General features: G+C 38.6%; 1 protein-coding gene across 2 annotated transcripts; it reads right to left on the bottom strand.

Moving 5' to 3' along the window:
• Positions 1–6803: 6803 nt before the first annotated feature.
• Positions 6804–16926, bottom strand: BBS10 (Bardet-Biedl syndrome 10). 2 transcript variants are annotated; one of them, XM_037847023.1, is made up of 2 exons: positions 16328–16926; positions 6804–15886 (listed from the first exon to the last, which is right to left on the bottom strand). In XM_037847023.1, the coding sequence occupies exons 1-2, from the start codon at positions 16510–16512 to the stop codon at positions 13906–13908; spliced, it is 2166 nt and encodes a 721-aa protein (XP_037702951.1). In that variant the 5' UTR covers positions 16513–16926; the 3' UTR covers positions 6804–13905. The 2 variants fall into 2 exon arrangements, with proteins under 2 accessions (XP_037702951.1, XP_037702953.1); XM_037847025.1 differs by having other exon boundaries at positions 16398–16507.
• Positions 16927–17318: the final 392 nt, after the last annotated feature.

Below are 17318 nucleotides of genomic sequence, written 5' to 3'. Positions count from 1 at the left end.
ACAGTTTTGTTTACACCCCATACATTCCTTCCTAAGTAGACAATCATTGGTTCCCTGTATAGTCCTGTATTTAGGTATTGATCACCTTCACCGCTATCTATATAAGGACATCTCCATTTCTTCCACAAAGAAGGAGGAAGAGTCAAAGAAGGTAGAGAGACAAAGGAAAAGGAAAAAGAAAGAAAAAAAGAAAAAAAAGACAGCTAGGAAGCAACAAAAGGAAAGATAGAATTAAACTAAAGTAGAATAAAGAGTCAGACAACATCACCAATGCCAAGAGTCTCATACTCCTACCTTTTGTCCCCCTCTTATATGCATTTAGCTTTGGTATATTGCCTTTGTTACACTAAAGGAAGCATAATACAATGTTTATGTGAACTACGGTCTCTAGTTGATTGTATTTTTCCCCCAATACCACCCTATTTTTAACATGTTACAGGGTTGACATTCATTTGTTCTTCCTCATGTAAAAACATATTTGTACATTTTATCACAATTGTTGAGCACTCTAGGTTTCACTGAGTTATACAGTCCCAGACTTTATCTTTCCTCTTTCCTTCTGGAGTCCCACATGCTCCTAACCTTCCTCTTTCAACCATACTCACAGTCATCTTTGTTCAGTGTACTTACATTGTTGTGCTACCACCACCCAAGATTGTGTTCCAAACTCTCACTCCTGTCTTTTCCTATCTGTCTGTGGTGCTCTCTTTAGTATTTCCTGTAGAGCAGGTATCTTGTTCACAAGCTCTCTCATTGTCTATTTGTCAGAGAATATTTTAAACTCCGCCTCATATTTGAAGGAGAGTTTTGCTGGATATAGGATTCTTGGTTGGCAACTTTACTCTTTTGGTATCTTAAATACATCACACCCCTTCCTTCTTGCCTCTATGGTTTCTACTGAAAAAATCTGCACATAGACTTATCAAACTTTGTATGTGATGGATCTCTTTTCTCTTGCTGCTTTCAGGAGTCTCTCTTCATCTTTCATGCTTGATAATCTGGTTATTAAGTGTCTTGGTGTAGGCCTATTAATATCTATTTTGTTTGTGGTACACTGCGCTTCTTGGATCTATTTTACGTCTTTCATAAGAGATGGGAAATTTTCATTGATTATTTCCTCTATTATTGCTTCTTCCCCTTTTCCCTTCTCTTCTCCTTCTGGGACATCCATGGCCAGTACATTCATGCATTTCACATTGTCATTCAATTCCCTGAGACGTTGCTCATATTTTCCATTCTTTTCCCTATCTGTTCTTCTGTGTATAGGATTTCAGATGTCTTGTTCTCCATTTCCTGAGTGTTTTCTTCTGCCTCTTGAGATCTGCTGTTGCATGTCTCCATTGCGACTTTCATCTCGTGTTGTGCCTTTCATTTCCATAGATTCTGCTGGTTGATTTTTCAAACTTTTGATTTCTACCTTATGTTCACCCATTGTTTTCATTATACCATTCATCTCTTTTCCCATATCTTCCCTAAACTTTTTGAATTGATTAAGCATTAGTTGTTTCAATTCATGTATCTCAGTTGAAGTGTAAGTTTGTTCCTTTGAATGGGCCATATCTTTGTTTTTCTTAGTGTAGTTGTAATTTTCTCTTGTCTAGGCATCTGGTTTCCTTGGTTATCCCAATCAGGTTTTCCCAGACCAGAACGGGCTCAGGTCTCAGAAGGGGGAGATCTTCAGTATCAGGTTTCCCTGAGGGTGTGTCTTAGAAGATTGACACATGTTGTGAGGCCTCTAGCTGCCATGCTTTTCCTAACCTGCCCACCAGGTGGTGCCTGTCAGCCAGTAGCTCCTGACTGGTGTAAGGAGGTGTGGCCCCCTTAGTTTCTGTTTTGGTTGTTTTCCCCCAGGCTCTGGGGTCTGGTTCTGAATGGAAGGTCAGTAGTAGAGCTGGGTACCATCTCCTTCCTCTTATGGAAGATACACCCCTAGGGAGTTATCATCTGCATTTAAATAGGTTGTTTCTCTGACTCTGCTGTCTCCTCCCTTGTCTGGGTAAGAGTGCTGCAAACTGAAAATGGCTGAGGCTTTCTCCATTGAGCTGCTCAGTTTGAGAGAGAGAAAAAGGGACAGAAAGCCCTCTTTCAGGGCCAGTCCTCAGACCCTCCCCCCAAGGTTCATCCATTGGCCAGAGATAGGACTTACATACTGCTAGTAATTTTGGTGAATCTCACAGTGTGGGGCAGTCTCCCTATTAGATCACAAGGTCAATGAAGTCAAAGACTATGTCTTGTCTTATATATATATATCTTTTTATCCCCCACAGTGTCTGGCACTGGGACTCACACAAAATTGTGCTTGATAAACATTCTTATAAATAATGAAAGCATGAAAAATACTAGATAATAGATTTTCCAATTTCCAAGATATACCCACAGAAATACTATGCCCGAACATTTTCACACATTAATATCTGGGTCAGTTTTGAAGCAGCTGCATTTATTAAGGAACGTTCCAAATCTTGTGATGGGAAGATAAGGGTGCTTGGGCTGTGATATGTGCCACCATGTTGACTGTCAGTCTTCATTTGGTGTTCCCTTGCTCCCTAATCCTTCCATGAGCATCACCTCCTGAAACCACCTGCTCAAAAAGATGCTCTTCTCACACAGGAGGACAGTTCCACAGTCCAGTATATAGCAACCTCCTACCTGCTATTAGAATATTATTGCAATTGTGGTGCACGTGTGGGCTAATGTCCTAATTTTCTGTTTTAAGGCACAAGATTTCAACAGTTGTTCCATAAATTTATTTTTAAAACTTTATTGAAGTATAAAAGCACACAAAGCATAAGTGCACAGCTCAATGAATTTTCAAAAATTGAACACACCTGTGTAACCAGCTCCTAGATCAATAAACAGAACATTACCCATAGGAAGAAACCTACTTCACATCCTCTTTCAGCCACTAACCTTCCCACTCTCCCTGCAGGGGGAGTGTTATATTGACTTGTAAAAACAATGATTAATTTTGTCAGGTTTTATGCTTTATATAAGTGGAATCATACAATATGCACATTTGTGCCTGGCTTCTTTTGTTTGTGAGATACAACCATAGAATTTTTATGCAGTTGTAGACTGTTCATTCCCATTATTTTATAATGAATAAATAAATTGAGGCACATTTATACTATGGTATACTATCCATTTCATTTTTTTAACATCTCACATTGGAAATACCAAGTGCTCAGCTATTGAAAGTTAAGCCAATTGTTGCAAGGAACACAGTGTTATTCTCGAACCCTTAATCTCACAATAGCTAACTGGAATCAGTGTCTTGCCTGAGGATGACGTTGCAGGCAGGCACTTTATCAGCTGCTGAGCCCAGAAAATGTTTTGCTTCACATCTATTATTGGTTTTGTAACAAATAATAATCTCTTAAATTCCTTTGTTAAGCATTCTTGTTGATCTTAGAACTGTATTTATAGTGACATCTTTTTAAAATAAAAATGGAGCAACCCTCAAAAGCCAGCATTTACATTAAAGTAACTTGATTTAATACCACTGAAAATTTCCCTCCCTTTGTGCTTTACATTATTGTAAAAGCATGTTATTTGTAACATTAAAAAACTTAGCTATATTTATTTTGTTATGTTGAGTTATCGTCCTATCAAAACGTGTGCATGCACACACACACACACACACACACACACAGACACACAGCTCTCAATCATTGCTTGTAGTATGTTAGCTATGGAACAAATAGGTTAAACTTCATTATATTGTCTTTTTTTTTTTTAATACTTTGAGAATGAATACTGCTTGGCTGAAATCCAAAACTCTATAGAAAAATTAGCTATGTTATGGTATCCTTCCATAAAAGTGCCTACATAAAATTGTGCTTTTTTTAAAGCCAGTTTACAGAGGGTAGCACTTCAGCCACACTGGACTCTTGCTCTTATCTTTTCCACCCTTCACCCCGGCATACTTTTTATCTAGAATTCTCCTCCCTTCCTGCAGCCCAAGTTCTCTGCACACTTTGCTGCTTCCTAAAGATGCTAACTATGGCAAATGCAAAATCATTTTACTATTATAAAATCTTTGCGAAATGCTTTATTTTACAATTTTAGGAGGTTGCCTTCTGGATTTCCAAAGAAGCCGTTGGTTGGCAGATTTGCTGAGAGAATGTAAGTAAAAAAGCAATTCTAATGAAGAATTTTCAGTGTACTGTACTATTTAAAGAATTTCTGTGAAGACGTTTTATGGGAAGAATAGATCAAAGCAAGTTTGCTATAAGTTAGAAAAGAACACTTGAAAACAATTTGTTTTCTTCAGCTCATCATTATGGTAATTGTAAATCAGTTTTCATAGATTATAGATGAATTATTTTAGACTATTTATATGCTTGATTTTGACATATATTTAATATATGTCTACATGTGTTTAACAGCATTATATATTATACATATTTAGTATATGTGTGCATATAAGTAAATGTTTATATTTAATATTTATGAAGGAATTTCTGAAATTCAGTATTTCCTTGAGATTTCTTGGTTACCATTCCAGAGGTCCAAACCTTGAGTAGCCAAAGATTTCATAAATAGGTTGCAAAAAGCACCGATCTTAAAATATGTATTCTCAACCTACCACTTTAATTATACATGTCCTTTTTTGGAGTATTCAATCACAATGGAGCCTTTCAATCACAATGGAGCCTGGCAGGCACCTAATAACAATACAGAATATGTTTCAATTATACCTAATTATCCATTGTAAGATATTTCATGCATGGTTCCTAGTGGTCTTGGGTTCCATTCTGGTTACTCCTAATGTCTTCACCCCACACCCCTGGAATAACTCATTTCTCTTCTCTCCCTACTATTTCCATTTCTCTAAGCAAATTAATAAAACATTTCTTTATTCTAATTACCCCACTACTCCTTTTTTTCTTTCTTTATTAAAGCGTTGTTACTAGTTTTCTTCCTTGTAAGTATTATAGACTCTTTTGAGTTAACTTCTGCAGAGATGTTTCATGGCACCCAAGAGCAAAAATATTGCTGTACCTTGGGAAACTCTGGAACTGTGAACTGGAAAGTTCTTTCTCTCTCTGTCTCTTGTCTCTGATTCTAACTTCATGTCTATGGAGTACATTTAATTGGGGAGTCTCTACTCAGTGGTACACAAACATAGAACACTTAGGAGCTTTCAATAACTTCACTTCTTTAGAATCTCAATTCCTCCTGGAGCTAGAGAAAATTTAATAATGCCAAATAATAGTGCTTGAGTCTCTTTGGCTAAATTTAGCCCATTCCAGTGGTTGCTTGCTTATTTATTTATTTATGTATTTATTTTGCTGTGGTGGTGATAGCATATTTATAACATAAAATTTGCCATTCTATTTTCAAGTGTACAATTCAGTGGCATTAATCACTTTTACCATGCTGTGTTACCATCACACCTTCCATTGCTACAACTTTTTCATCACTAAAAACAGAAACTCCTTTAGCAATAATTCCCCATTCTCTCTTCTCCCAGCCCCTGGTAATGTCTAATCTTCCTCTTGTTTCCATGAATGTGCTTATTCTAGATGTTTCTCATAAGTAGATTCATAGAATAGTTGTCCTTTTCTGTCTGGCTTATTTCACTTGGTGTAATGTTTTCAAGGTTCACCCATGTTGTACCATGTATCAGAACTTCATTCCACTGTATGGATATACCATATCTTCTGTTGATGGATACTTGGGTTATTTACAACTTTAGCTATTATGTGTAATGAGGTTTTTAACATGGTTACAGGTTCTATTTGAGTCCCTACTTTCAATTCTTTGGGGCATGTATCTAAGAGTGGAGTTGCCAGGTCTACGGTAATTCTGTTTAATTTTTTGCAGAACTACCAAACTGTTTTCTACAGCAGTTGTACCATTTTACATTCCCCAGAAATGCACCAACACTTGTTATTTTCTGTTTTTTAAATAATAGCTATCCTAGTGGGTGTGAAGTGGTATCCAATTATTGCCTTTTAAGATGATTGTCAAAAATCTCAGTCTCCTTCTGGTTCATGGCCCTCACCCCCCTCAAGGGCTGCTCAGCCATTTATGGTACAGGTGCCTTCCTCTTCCTGGGCTGAATCTTCTATACTTTGGATCCTTGGCTTTTTGGTTGGTGAGATGAGGGGAAACTGGGGGCAAGAGAGTTCACCCATGTGAGCATGTGAGTGCTGGCACTAGAGGTGCAAGGACACTACCTGACGCTGGCAATAAAAAGCTGGTGACGTCTGTGGCTAACACAGTTGGGTAGCCAGAGATGGGGTTTTAGGGGACTGTTCTGGTCTGCTAATGCTACCAGAAGGCAAAATACCAGACATGGATTGGCTTTTATAAAGGGGGTTTATCTGGTTACGAAGTTACAGTCTTAGGGCCATAAATGTCCAAGGTAAGGCATCAACAATAGGGTACCTTCACTGGAGAAAGGCCATTGGCATCCAGAAAACCTCTGTTAGCTGGGCAGTCACATGGCTGGCGTCTGCTTGCTCCCAGGTTTTGTTTCAAAATAGCATTCTCCAAAATGCCTCTATGTCAGCTTCTTGGGGCAAACTCTGGGCTAGTAACTCCAAAGCATCAGCAAAACTCTGCTTTCAATGGCTGTCTTCAAAATGTCTCTGTAAGTTGCAGCTCTTCTTCAAAACATCACTCCCAGTTGCTCTCCAAAATATCACTCACAGCTGCTCTGTGTCTGGGCCTGTGTGGCTCTTTTTAAAGTATTCCAGTGATCCAATAAAGACCCACCCTGAATGGATGGAGCAACACCTTCATAGAAATAATCCAATGAAAGTTCTCACCCACAGTTGATTGAGTCACATCTCCATGGAAACACTCAATCAGTAGGTCCCAACTTAATCAACACTGATCTGTCTGCCCCCACAAGATTACATTAAAGAATGTGGCTTTTTCTGGGGGACATAATACATACAAATTGGTACAGGGACCCAAAAGTAACTTGTCTTTCTTCCCTCACGGAATGCAATATTCGCTGGCAGGGCATCGCAGAGTCAGGCTGAGGGAGACTGAACTCCTGATAATTCTGATACTGGACCTCAGGGCTTAGAGTTCCAGTTGAGCAGGCAAGTCAATGCTTCATCTCTGAATCTGACAGAATGCTTCAGTTCTGGTCCCTGACACCACTGATTCCCATACAGTTCTGCAGGGGTGAACCTGCTAACTGCTTCTTTCTCTTAAGACAAAGAAAGGAAGTGCAGGGCTTAGCATGCACAATTCTTTTGCCCAAACCCATCAGGGAGGTTAAGTCCCTCTGCTTCCTCATGGAGTAGTGAATGAGACAAGAGGTATCCCATCCTAGCATGTCAAAAACAATCCAAGTGCTGTCAAAACCATAGTTAACATTTAAAAGTATTTGTTATGCAGGAAAGTATGAATAACACGGTTTCATTTGACCCCAAACACTATGTAGGTATATGTAATAGCACATATATGAATATGTATGCACAAATTTGTATATGGTTTTATAAGCAGCCTAGCAAAAAATATGGAAGGATATCTGCTAGGTGGTTCATGGGACTACCTGTTTTGTGGAATGGTGGTTGGGTTACAATATGAAGAGGGTGTGGAAAAGAGTAGGGAGCTAAACAATACAGAAAAGAAAAAAATCACTAAAAAACAGTACGTATGTTGTGATCACATTAATGCATGCACGTGAAATATATGCAGTGCATTAAGGAGTGATAGTTAAAATACTTAACCTATGTGGCATGGTTAATACTTAACCAATTCAAGTGGACACCAAAGAACTGGAGCAGGATCCCTGGAGGTCCCCTTGCTGAGCCAGGTGTTAACCTGAAGGGTAGTGCAAGGCATCCTGGGAGAGGGGCTGGGAGGCCAGGGTGGTAGTATTGGGGGTAAGAAGGGTGTTTGCACTTGAGAGGCTGAAGACAATGGCTATTTAGCAAACTGACTCAACAGCCTGCCAATGTTTTGAAAACCTGCATAGCTCTGTAAGTGCAAACCAACTGAATATTCCAATACTGTCTAACTTACTCATAAATTAAGATTGAATTTTGAAAATAGAATATTTTTCTTTTGGTACAATATTTTCTAGCTGAGGGTAGACACAACTCACACAAATAAATCCTGTAAATTCTGGCCACTGAAGGATCCATTTCAAAGACTCACTAGAATGATTGGAAAGTTGGTGCTAGGTGTTGGTGGCAAACTTTGCCAAGGTATGTGGACTGAGACCTTGGAACTTCCCATTATCAGTCCCTCCACGGACTGCTTAAGCTTCCTTACAGCATGGTGGTTGGGTTCCAAGGGCTAGTTGCAAGAGTACCAGGAGAAAGATATATTGTCTTTTACTAAGAAGTCACACAGTGTCACTTTCATTGTAGTCTATTAGGCAAAGCAGTCAGAAGGCTTCACTAAGGTTAAAGGGGAGAAGACACTAGTTCCCTCACTCTATAGGAATGTCAAAGTCACACTGTTTAAAAAAGCATATGGCAAAGGAGATATAGGAGACAATACAATCTGCCAAAAAATTTCTGCTTTCTGTGACCTACATAGTCCCTACTGGCATGGGTCTCAAAGGTCTCTTCTGTATCCATGAGGCCACAATTAGGACATAGATTTGCTAGCATGACTAAAAGACTGGAAGAAGGGGGAAAAGTTAAAAATGTATAGTCAACCAGAGGAAGAATAAAGCTAATATTTATTAAGCATCTATTTAAAAATATAACAGGCATTGTGCTACCTGGTTCTTCTGTGAATGGGTAAGACCGTATGACTAGTCTGGACAATGAGTCATGGGCAGAAATGGCATGTCATTTATGGAAAGAACACTTAATTCCTAACGTAAGACCCTCTAGAGCTCTTTTCTCTCTGGCATGATGATTGGTAATGCTCCAGATAGTGGCTGCTCCATCAAAGTCTGAATCTAGAAATAAGGAAGACAACAATGTGACCACTAATAGACACATAATGTGAGCAAGAAATAAATTTCGTTTTAAGCCTTTGCAATTTGGAGTTGCTACAAGTATGGCACAAATTTTCTTGACTGACATAGTCAGTGTAACTGGTGGGGAGAAAGCTAGAGGGAGAATGGTAGAAGAAATCTAATGGATAGGCAGGGCCAAATCATGCAGAACTCTGAAGACATTAAGTTTGGATTTCATCCTGTGTGTGAAGGAAGTCCTTTGAATGACTTTGAGCAGGGGAATGACATGATATGATTTTTAAAAGAATCACCCAGTCATGTCTGGGAAAGCCTTCGTTCATAGCAAATACATACTGAAATACTGAGGGATAAAGAATATTGATGCCTACAACTTACTTTCAAATGGTTTAGTAAAATATGTGTTTGTGCATATGCACATGCACAAAGGGGGCTTAAACGTTAATTGGAGAATCTAAATGATGGATGTATTGCACTTTTCTTTCAACTTTTCTGTGGGTTTAAAAAATTTTAATACAAAGTTGGGAAATATCATTCTAGAGAATTATGAGGTGAGATAGAAGGAAGACCATTAGGAGGCTGCGCAAATGATAGAAGTGGTTTGGAGGAGGGTGACAATGGCATCATTGACAAAAAATGGATGAATTTGGAATCTATTTGTAGGTGGAGTCATCAGGATTTGCTGATAGATTGGCTGTGGGATGTGAAGGAAAGGGGTCAAGGATGTCTCAGGTTTCTGTTCTGAGCAAGTGGGGGACTGGTGATGACATGAACTGAGATGGCATAAAGTCAGGTTTAGGAGATGGGAAATCATGATTTCATTTTGGACATGTTAAGAGGATGCTGCTTATTAAGCATTAAAGTGGAGACTGAACTGACAGTTGGATAAATCAGTTGGATGTTCAGAGGACTAACCTGGAAATATAAAACTGGGAATTACCAGCATCCGTGGCACCCAAAACCATGGAACAGGATGGGATCACTTAGGAAGTAAGTGTAGGTGGAGAAAAGAGTCAGGACTGAGTCCTGGAAAACTGGAGCATGAATAGAATAGGATCAAGCAGCTCATCTGATTTTTCTTGTTCTGATCCATGTCTACAGAACAACCTCCTGATTCTTATCTGACTTTCCATATGGGCCCACCCATAAGGAAAGAATGTTTTGGTTATGTGGACTTGGAATATTCCAGTTCCTGGGCTAGTTCTTCAAATTATTACACTCACAAACTTGGTTAGTGTGAGTCAACCCCTGAGCCAGAGCCTTTCTCAGTGTGCTGAAAAAATCCAATGGTGAATCTGCAGAAGGGGGAGCCAGATCCAAGACTCTGGAAATTCCCTGAAGAAATCTACACTACTTGCTAGCACTCTTCTTTAGCTTACATCTCTATGCATGCTGCCAAGGGAGAATGTTCTCAGATTTTCAAGAACTGGTGAGAAAACTCTAAGCCAGGTATGGCTTCAGAAAATAATCTCTCTTTTGATTGTATTCCTTTTCTTTTACTGTCAAAGTTCTATTGATTTGTCTGAATCTCTCACATAGTTTTCTTCTATGCTAATCTTGCATTTCCTTAAATCAGGTTCCATATTACTTTATTACTCTTGGGGTAGCATTCTCTAAATCTATTTTTTAAATTTAATTTCATTTTTGAATAGGTAAATTCAAATGGTTCAAAAATGAAAAAGATATAAAGTATACACTAAGAAATCGCCTTCTCACCTCCCTATCTGTTTCCCCCCAAATTGCTGCCCTTCTTCCCGTTTAGTGTACACATCTAGAATTTAGGTTGTTAATATCTGCTATTACAAATCTGCAACGAACACTTTGTATATAGGTCATTATCAATGTTTGCTCTAAGTACCAAACTATATTAACTGTGCTGCTTATTTTCTTTATTAAATCCAATAAACTCTGCAGAAATCCTTGATACAAAGAATTTAACACCCTGGAGCATCAGTTTGCTAGGCACTGCACCTCTTAATCCCCTTAGTGCTGGATCCTAGGTTTGTAAGATATGGTTTTTGTTTCCCCTGCTGTGCTGTAATGGGAAGGATATTGTCATGTATTTAACTGTGCCTGCCCGGCAAAAGTTAAGTTCAATTCCTAACCCATGGTCCCATGAATGTTATCCTATTTGGAAACAGTATCTTTTAAGACATTTCTTGAGGCCAAACTGGATTGAGGGGGCCCTAATTCAGTATGACTGGTGAATTTATAAGGAGAGGAAATTTGGACACAGAGAGGACATGTGACAGACATGTGACACAGGCAGAGTTATACTGCCAAAAGCCAAGGATCCTAAAGATTGCTGGTAACTAGAAACTAGTGGAGGCATGGCAGATGCCTTCCTATGACTTTGACTGACACATATTCCCACTGACGCCTTACTTACAGACTTTAGCTTGCAGAACTGAGAGACAATTTTGTTGTTTTGAACCACCAAGTTTGTGGTATTTTGTTATGGCAGTCCTAGGAAACTAAGAGTTTTATATTCTACTCCGTTTGGGAAGGGATGAGGATTTTCTGACAAATGTTCAAGTTCAAATTGCATTCCCCTCCCTCCTCCCTTTTAATTTGAAACATGGACACCATGACACTTCCTGTATAACATGATTAAATAGCTCCCCTGGCTGCTGCAGTTCAAGGATGTTAAAATTCAACTATTTAATGTTTATTGTTTTGGGGAGCACATAAAAATGGCATGTGCTAATCTGAGAAAAAATAAGGAGGTTCATAAAAGGTTATTGGGGAAAGATGCATTTGAGGGAGGGTGGACTGACGCGTAACTTCAGAAAATAGTAACAGAAAACTCAGCTGAGAAGTTAATTTGTATTTACCTTTTTCCCTTCCATAGTGTAGCAGATTGTTATTTTCCAAAGACAACTGCCTCAATATATTCTGCCCCACTTCTTATAATTTAACATTGACAATCTTTCCATTGAGTGTGTTCCCTCCCTTAAATCTAAGCAGAAGTTTTGTGACTGCCTCAGCCAGTAGAATACAGTGTAAACTGCCCAGGTGAGCACAGTCAACCCCCAGAAAAATGATGAGTAGTAATAAAATGATTCAAATTCCCTATATTTTAAGGTTATTCATTATGCAATAGAAAAGAGGAACATGGTCTTGTTTTTTGTCTTTATCTTTTCCTTGGTCTTGATTCATTTTTTTAATTCAGGTTTTATCATAATTTTGTCTGTTTTTATTGTAAGTAACTCCAAATCCTCTGTGGAAGAGAGTATAATAAATACAATAAAATTACATTTAAAACATGCTCTCCTATCTCAATGATGTAACTCCCTGGTATCATTCTGTAAATGATAAGGATGGTCCATGAAAGCTTTACCACCATATTTGAGGGATTTTTTTTTATTTTTAATTAAAAGAAAAAAAGAATGCTTTTTGTAGGCCAGTTATACATTTCCTGCTCCTTCTCCCTAGATTCTTTGCCCATGAACATTTGATAGAAAAATCATGACCTCATTGATGAGGACTGAATGACTATTCATTTAATAAACAGTATGTCAACAGACATTTATTGGATACCTATTGCATGCCAGATAATGGACCAGGTGCCAAACATATAAAAGACCCAGTCCCTGGCTTACAAAGGGGTTCCTGGACTAGTTGACTATTTTAGCATTTCATGCCTATGATATGCAAGGTATTGGGCATGTCCAGAAATCTTTGAATGCCTTTGAAGACAGATGAATATTTAAAACAACAACAAAATAAAACAAAACTATCAAATGACCTGACAGGCAATAATTTAAAAAAAAGAATGAAAAAAAATTGTATTGCAATTTCAAAGCAGTTTCATTCATCTATAAATTCAACATAAGAAACAAAGCAAACTTATTCTCCTCATAGTCATAGAAATGAAATAATTCATTATATGGCATAAATCTAAAAAAAACAGAATTATATTTAACGTAAAAGATCATGAGATATTCCATGTTAGAAAGTCAGTTTTTAAACACATTATTAGTCACCACTTATTCGGGTTTAGTTCTCCTTCGGTCTTAAACTTAACCTCAATCCACATAATGTACATGCCCATTAACTTTTGAGGAAAGGTGTATGAGGACAGGAACCATGTCTATTTTATTCACCAATGTATACTCAGCATTTGGCATATAGTAAGCACTCAAAAAGATTTTGTGATATGAATTTAGAGGGATGGATTAAAGATAATGCTATTTTATTCAACATGCTATTTTATTCAACATGCATTTCTGAACACTTGGTATAAACAAAGCTGTGTTTTGGGTGTTGACAAAGAATGTAAAAGTAGCAGACATTATCTTTCTCCACAGCTAGAGGCAGAGTATTGTCTGCATTTATAAACTTTTAAAATAGAATCAAACATTTGTAACTTCACACTAAAAGTAAGAAATAATTCTCAAATTATTGTTACTATTGAACTCTGGCTGTGTTATCAAAAACAAGGAAAAACGAGCAATTACAAGCATTATCTTCACAAGCTTTTAGGGGCCACAAGAAAATGAAAGTATGAATTTCATATCCTTTCTGTAACATATTCAATGGTGTATGGCTGGTGAAACTCTATCCAGGCTTTTCTACATGAAATTATGAGTACGGGAACTAAATTATTTTAAATGAAGCAAATAAAATGGGATGGCATTTTAAGACCCCGTTCTAATCTGAGACTAAATAATTCTATGAGCTAAACACAGATGAGGAAGGAGAGATGAAGAGAGTAAAAAAGACATAAAGTAAAAATGAGCTATAAAGAAAAACCCTCCTGCAAATACACAGACTAACACAAAGCTGAGACACAGAGGCATAAAAGGAGGAAGAAAAAGACATAGCTAGATCTTGGCTTCTCATACAGTGTATTTCTCTCTTAGTATATTTCTTCTAAAGATATTTTAATCATGTTTTCCTAACTGGACCGAAATGACTTGAGAATCACTGGTCACATGTCAGCTTTATTTTATGTCTTAAGCTGGATTAAAAATTTGGTTAAAAAAAAAAAAGTTTTGATTTTATAGTTCATCTTCTGAATCTTGATCATACACTTTCTGAGGCTGCCTCTTAATATTGATTACCAAGTCAATGGTTAAAATTTTTGTCAAACACTGAAGAACTGAAGTTAGTAGCTGGTACTTACCAGCAACTGACTCCAAGCCTGTCTGACTGCTGCTTTCCATGGGCTGACTGGTTTTCAGTGCATAAAGAGCTCTTACATATATCTGGGGAAAGCTATAATTTCCTTTCTTAGACTTAAAAAGGATTTTGGGAATACCTAAAAGTGCATTAGCTATTATCATACTAACCATGGTTTGTTCTGATTGTTGGCATTTTTTGGCATAGTTGAGAAGATAGTAATGTAACAAGATCTCAAAATTACCACCCACTGGCAAAACACAACCTACTGGCAAAGATGAGGAACAGTTACTTTGGGAAGTACACAGCTCTAGTGACTTATATTCCACTGATAAAATGCTCCCTTTGCCAGCAATTTTTGTCACCTGTAAATTTCCATAAGAAATTTCTTTTCTGGTGTTTTCTGTTGTTGAATTAGAAGTAGAATTACTCTCAATAAATGGTTCATGGTCATCAATTATCCTGCTTTTATTTGGAGATAAACATCTCAGTGTTTCATCTGTTTGATATGTATCTGCTGGTGTCAATTTTGGTGTTGAACATGGACTGTATGTTTCTAATGCTTTGTTTGGAACTACCAAATTTGAATGTACTATTACACGTCTCTGAATTTTTGCCAGTTCATCTTTGTTCTTTGTAATTGTGCCCTGATACAGCCTTTGTGTTGAGTCATTACCAATTTCTGCTAGCTGATCACCTTCTCCACTATTCTTGAAAGTAAGAGGACTTGATATATAATTTTTGTTGTTGGCTTGTGCCATGTAACTTAGACCAAAGTCTTTAAATAACTGCTGAAGCATTTTAATTGCTCCATGCAAAGCATTCTCATGTTGTTCAATAAGGCCCTGCACTGGTCCACAAAGAACTATACAGTGTGGTATAAATGAACATGTGCTAATCAAGCCAAGATGAACATACCTTTTGGATCTAAGGATAAGGGGTTTACAAAATCTCACCAAGGCAGTGTGAGAGATTTCACATTGTGAAGAGGACTGTGGTAGTACAAAAGGAAAAACTCCAAGGATCTTCTGGATGAGAGAAACTTCTGATGATAAGCACTCCACCACTGATATGCCATTCAGTCCTGCATAATATATAAGTAAGTCTGGTTGTTTCACACTAGATAGGAGCAATTTCACATTCTGACTCTGTAAATGTCTTATTATTGCTTTTGTCCTTTCTATAATCCAAAATTGTGATGCCTGAAATTGTGCTTCTGAATTTAGAACAAACTCTGATTCAGAAGTTGAAAAAAGAGGCTGAATGGTTTTTGTTACTACAGCTATTCTTATGTCACCATCTGCTGGGCAGTACACAGAAAAATCTCTGTGAAGCACAAGCCCGGGTACAATCCTAGAATCTGAAACAGGAAGACCAGTAACACCAACAGTCAGTTCTACAAAACAGTCATCCATTAACTCAAATACTTCATTCCCACTTTTACTAGCCATACACTTGAAAAAATAGTCAGACATCAACTGTGAAATAAATTTTTGATTACTTCTTCCCACTCTTCCACAAAAGTATGCTTCTAAGAGCAACTGTAAAGATCTCCTACACAATATTCTCTCTTTAGTAGATGAAGAAAAGATAGTCAAAAAGTGTCTGCGTAAGTATTGGTCCATCACATAGTCTAATGTTTGTGTCTGAAACCTTAAAAGAGCTTGAGAAATAAATTTCCACTGACAACAATTTTTCCAATGCCTTCCATGAGTTTGAATATTTCCAGAAATCAAAGAATCCTTTTCTTTGTCTGTGATTGCTTGAAGTCCTCTGAGCAAATGGCAAAGAAAGATAATAAATGTTTTAGCACCATCTCCTGTTTTTTTGAGATGACTGGAAACACATGCCACAATCATCCTGGACAAAATAAAAAAATAAAATAAAAAAAAAGAACAAGAAAAAAGAAAAGAAAAAAAAAAAAAAAGAAAGCAACTCAGATTTTCAGAGGACTGGCTTTCCAAATCTAAATCAAGTTAAAACCATATTTCACAGGCACAGACAAAACATGAGAATAGTGTCCCTTTGACATTCGTTCTTGGTTTTAGTTTTTCCTTTCTCAAGTTACACTTTATTTTATTCCAAGATTCTGGGGTTGGGGTAGAGTGGGGAGGGGGAGTGAGAAGATTTGGGGTCTGGGAGAGTGTTCCCCAAGGAAACGTTCTAACCCCGAGCCTACAACGGTCTTATCCAGGGTTAGTTTTTCCAGACGCATGGCCTCAGAATGGAACAAAAGGTTCCGGGAACTGCCCTGGGGTGTCCGGCTACACACAGGATAAACAACCGTTTGGGCGCAGGTACCTCGCTATGGGATGCTCTAAGTGTAGCGCCTCCAGGAGGCGGCCTCCATCCCGACTGAGCAGCACCTCACCGGTGGGCTTCGTACACAAAACCTGCCGCCCGTCTGGCCCCAGGCAGCTGCTCATGATGTTTTCCAGCACCTCGGCCACCTGCAACGCCGTCTTCGCAGACCCCTCGGCAGCCATAGTTCTTCGGGTCAGAATCTTTCCCCGCCGCCAGCGAGCGGAACACTCAGCCTTCCGGGAGCGGCGGGGCGAGACCGGAAGTGGGGGACAGGGAGGAGACCGGAAGCCGGGGAGGCGCGGCTTAGTTGGTTGGGAGAGCGAATTTCCTGTCCGCCCGCTCCGCACAAATGTACCGCCTCTCTGCCACTCACGGTCCAATCGCGTGCGTAAGTAGAAAGGCCAGGTCTTTCCAGTGGTTGTCACTGAAGCGGAAACCGCAAAACCTCCTCTTTCGGAAAATTAATTCTTTTTCCGTGGCTTCAGCTGCCCCCAAATCCCTGCTGTCTTCTGGGAGATTTCCTTCCTAAGTCGGCATTATAGTAGGGCCTGTGTGAAGAACGGCAAGTGCACCACGGGTAGAACTGACCTGCTCTCCCCTACTCCCGCTCAAAAGTTGCTCATTTCGTAGCAAAACTCTTGCCATGGCTTCACGCGTACTCTGTCCACACTCTCTATCAGTCAGTCACCTTTCACTCCCTATCACGCCGTTTCGAGATGCAGGACAGATAAGGAGGGTCTGGCTATAACCAAGAGCTGCAGGTTTTGTGTCCTTCACAGGGGGCCTTGCCATGTTTCCTGGGTTCAGGCATTGATATGAAACCCTAGGCACCACAATCTACTTAGTTTTTCCTTAGTAGATGCAATGGATGTGAAGACTTAGGTCATTTAGCCCTACTGGTGATCATTAATAATGCTTTAAAAATACAGTAGCCTAAGATTATCGGATGCAATCCACAGGCAGAAAGAACATACTGTTTCATATGTTA

This window comes from Choloepus didactylus, chromosome 8 (genome assembly GCF_015220235.1).
Source record: "Choloepus didactylus isolate mChoDid1 chromosome 8, mChoDid1.pri, whole genome shotgun sequence".
NCBI lineage: Eukaryota > Metazoa > Chordata > Mammalia > Pilosa > Megalonychidae > Choloepus > Choloepus didactylus.
The sequence above is the reverse complement of the archived record's forward strand: the minus strand, read 5'-3'. Positions and strand labels throughout refer to the sequence as shown.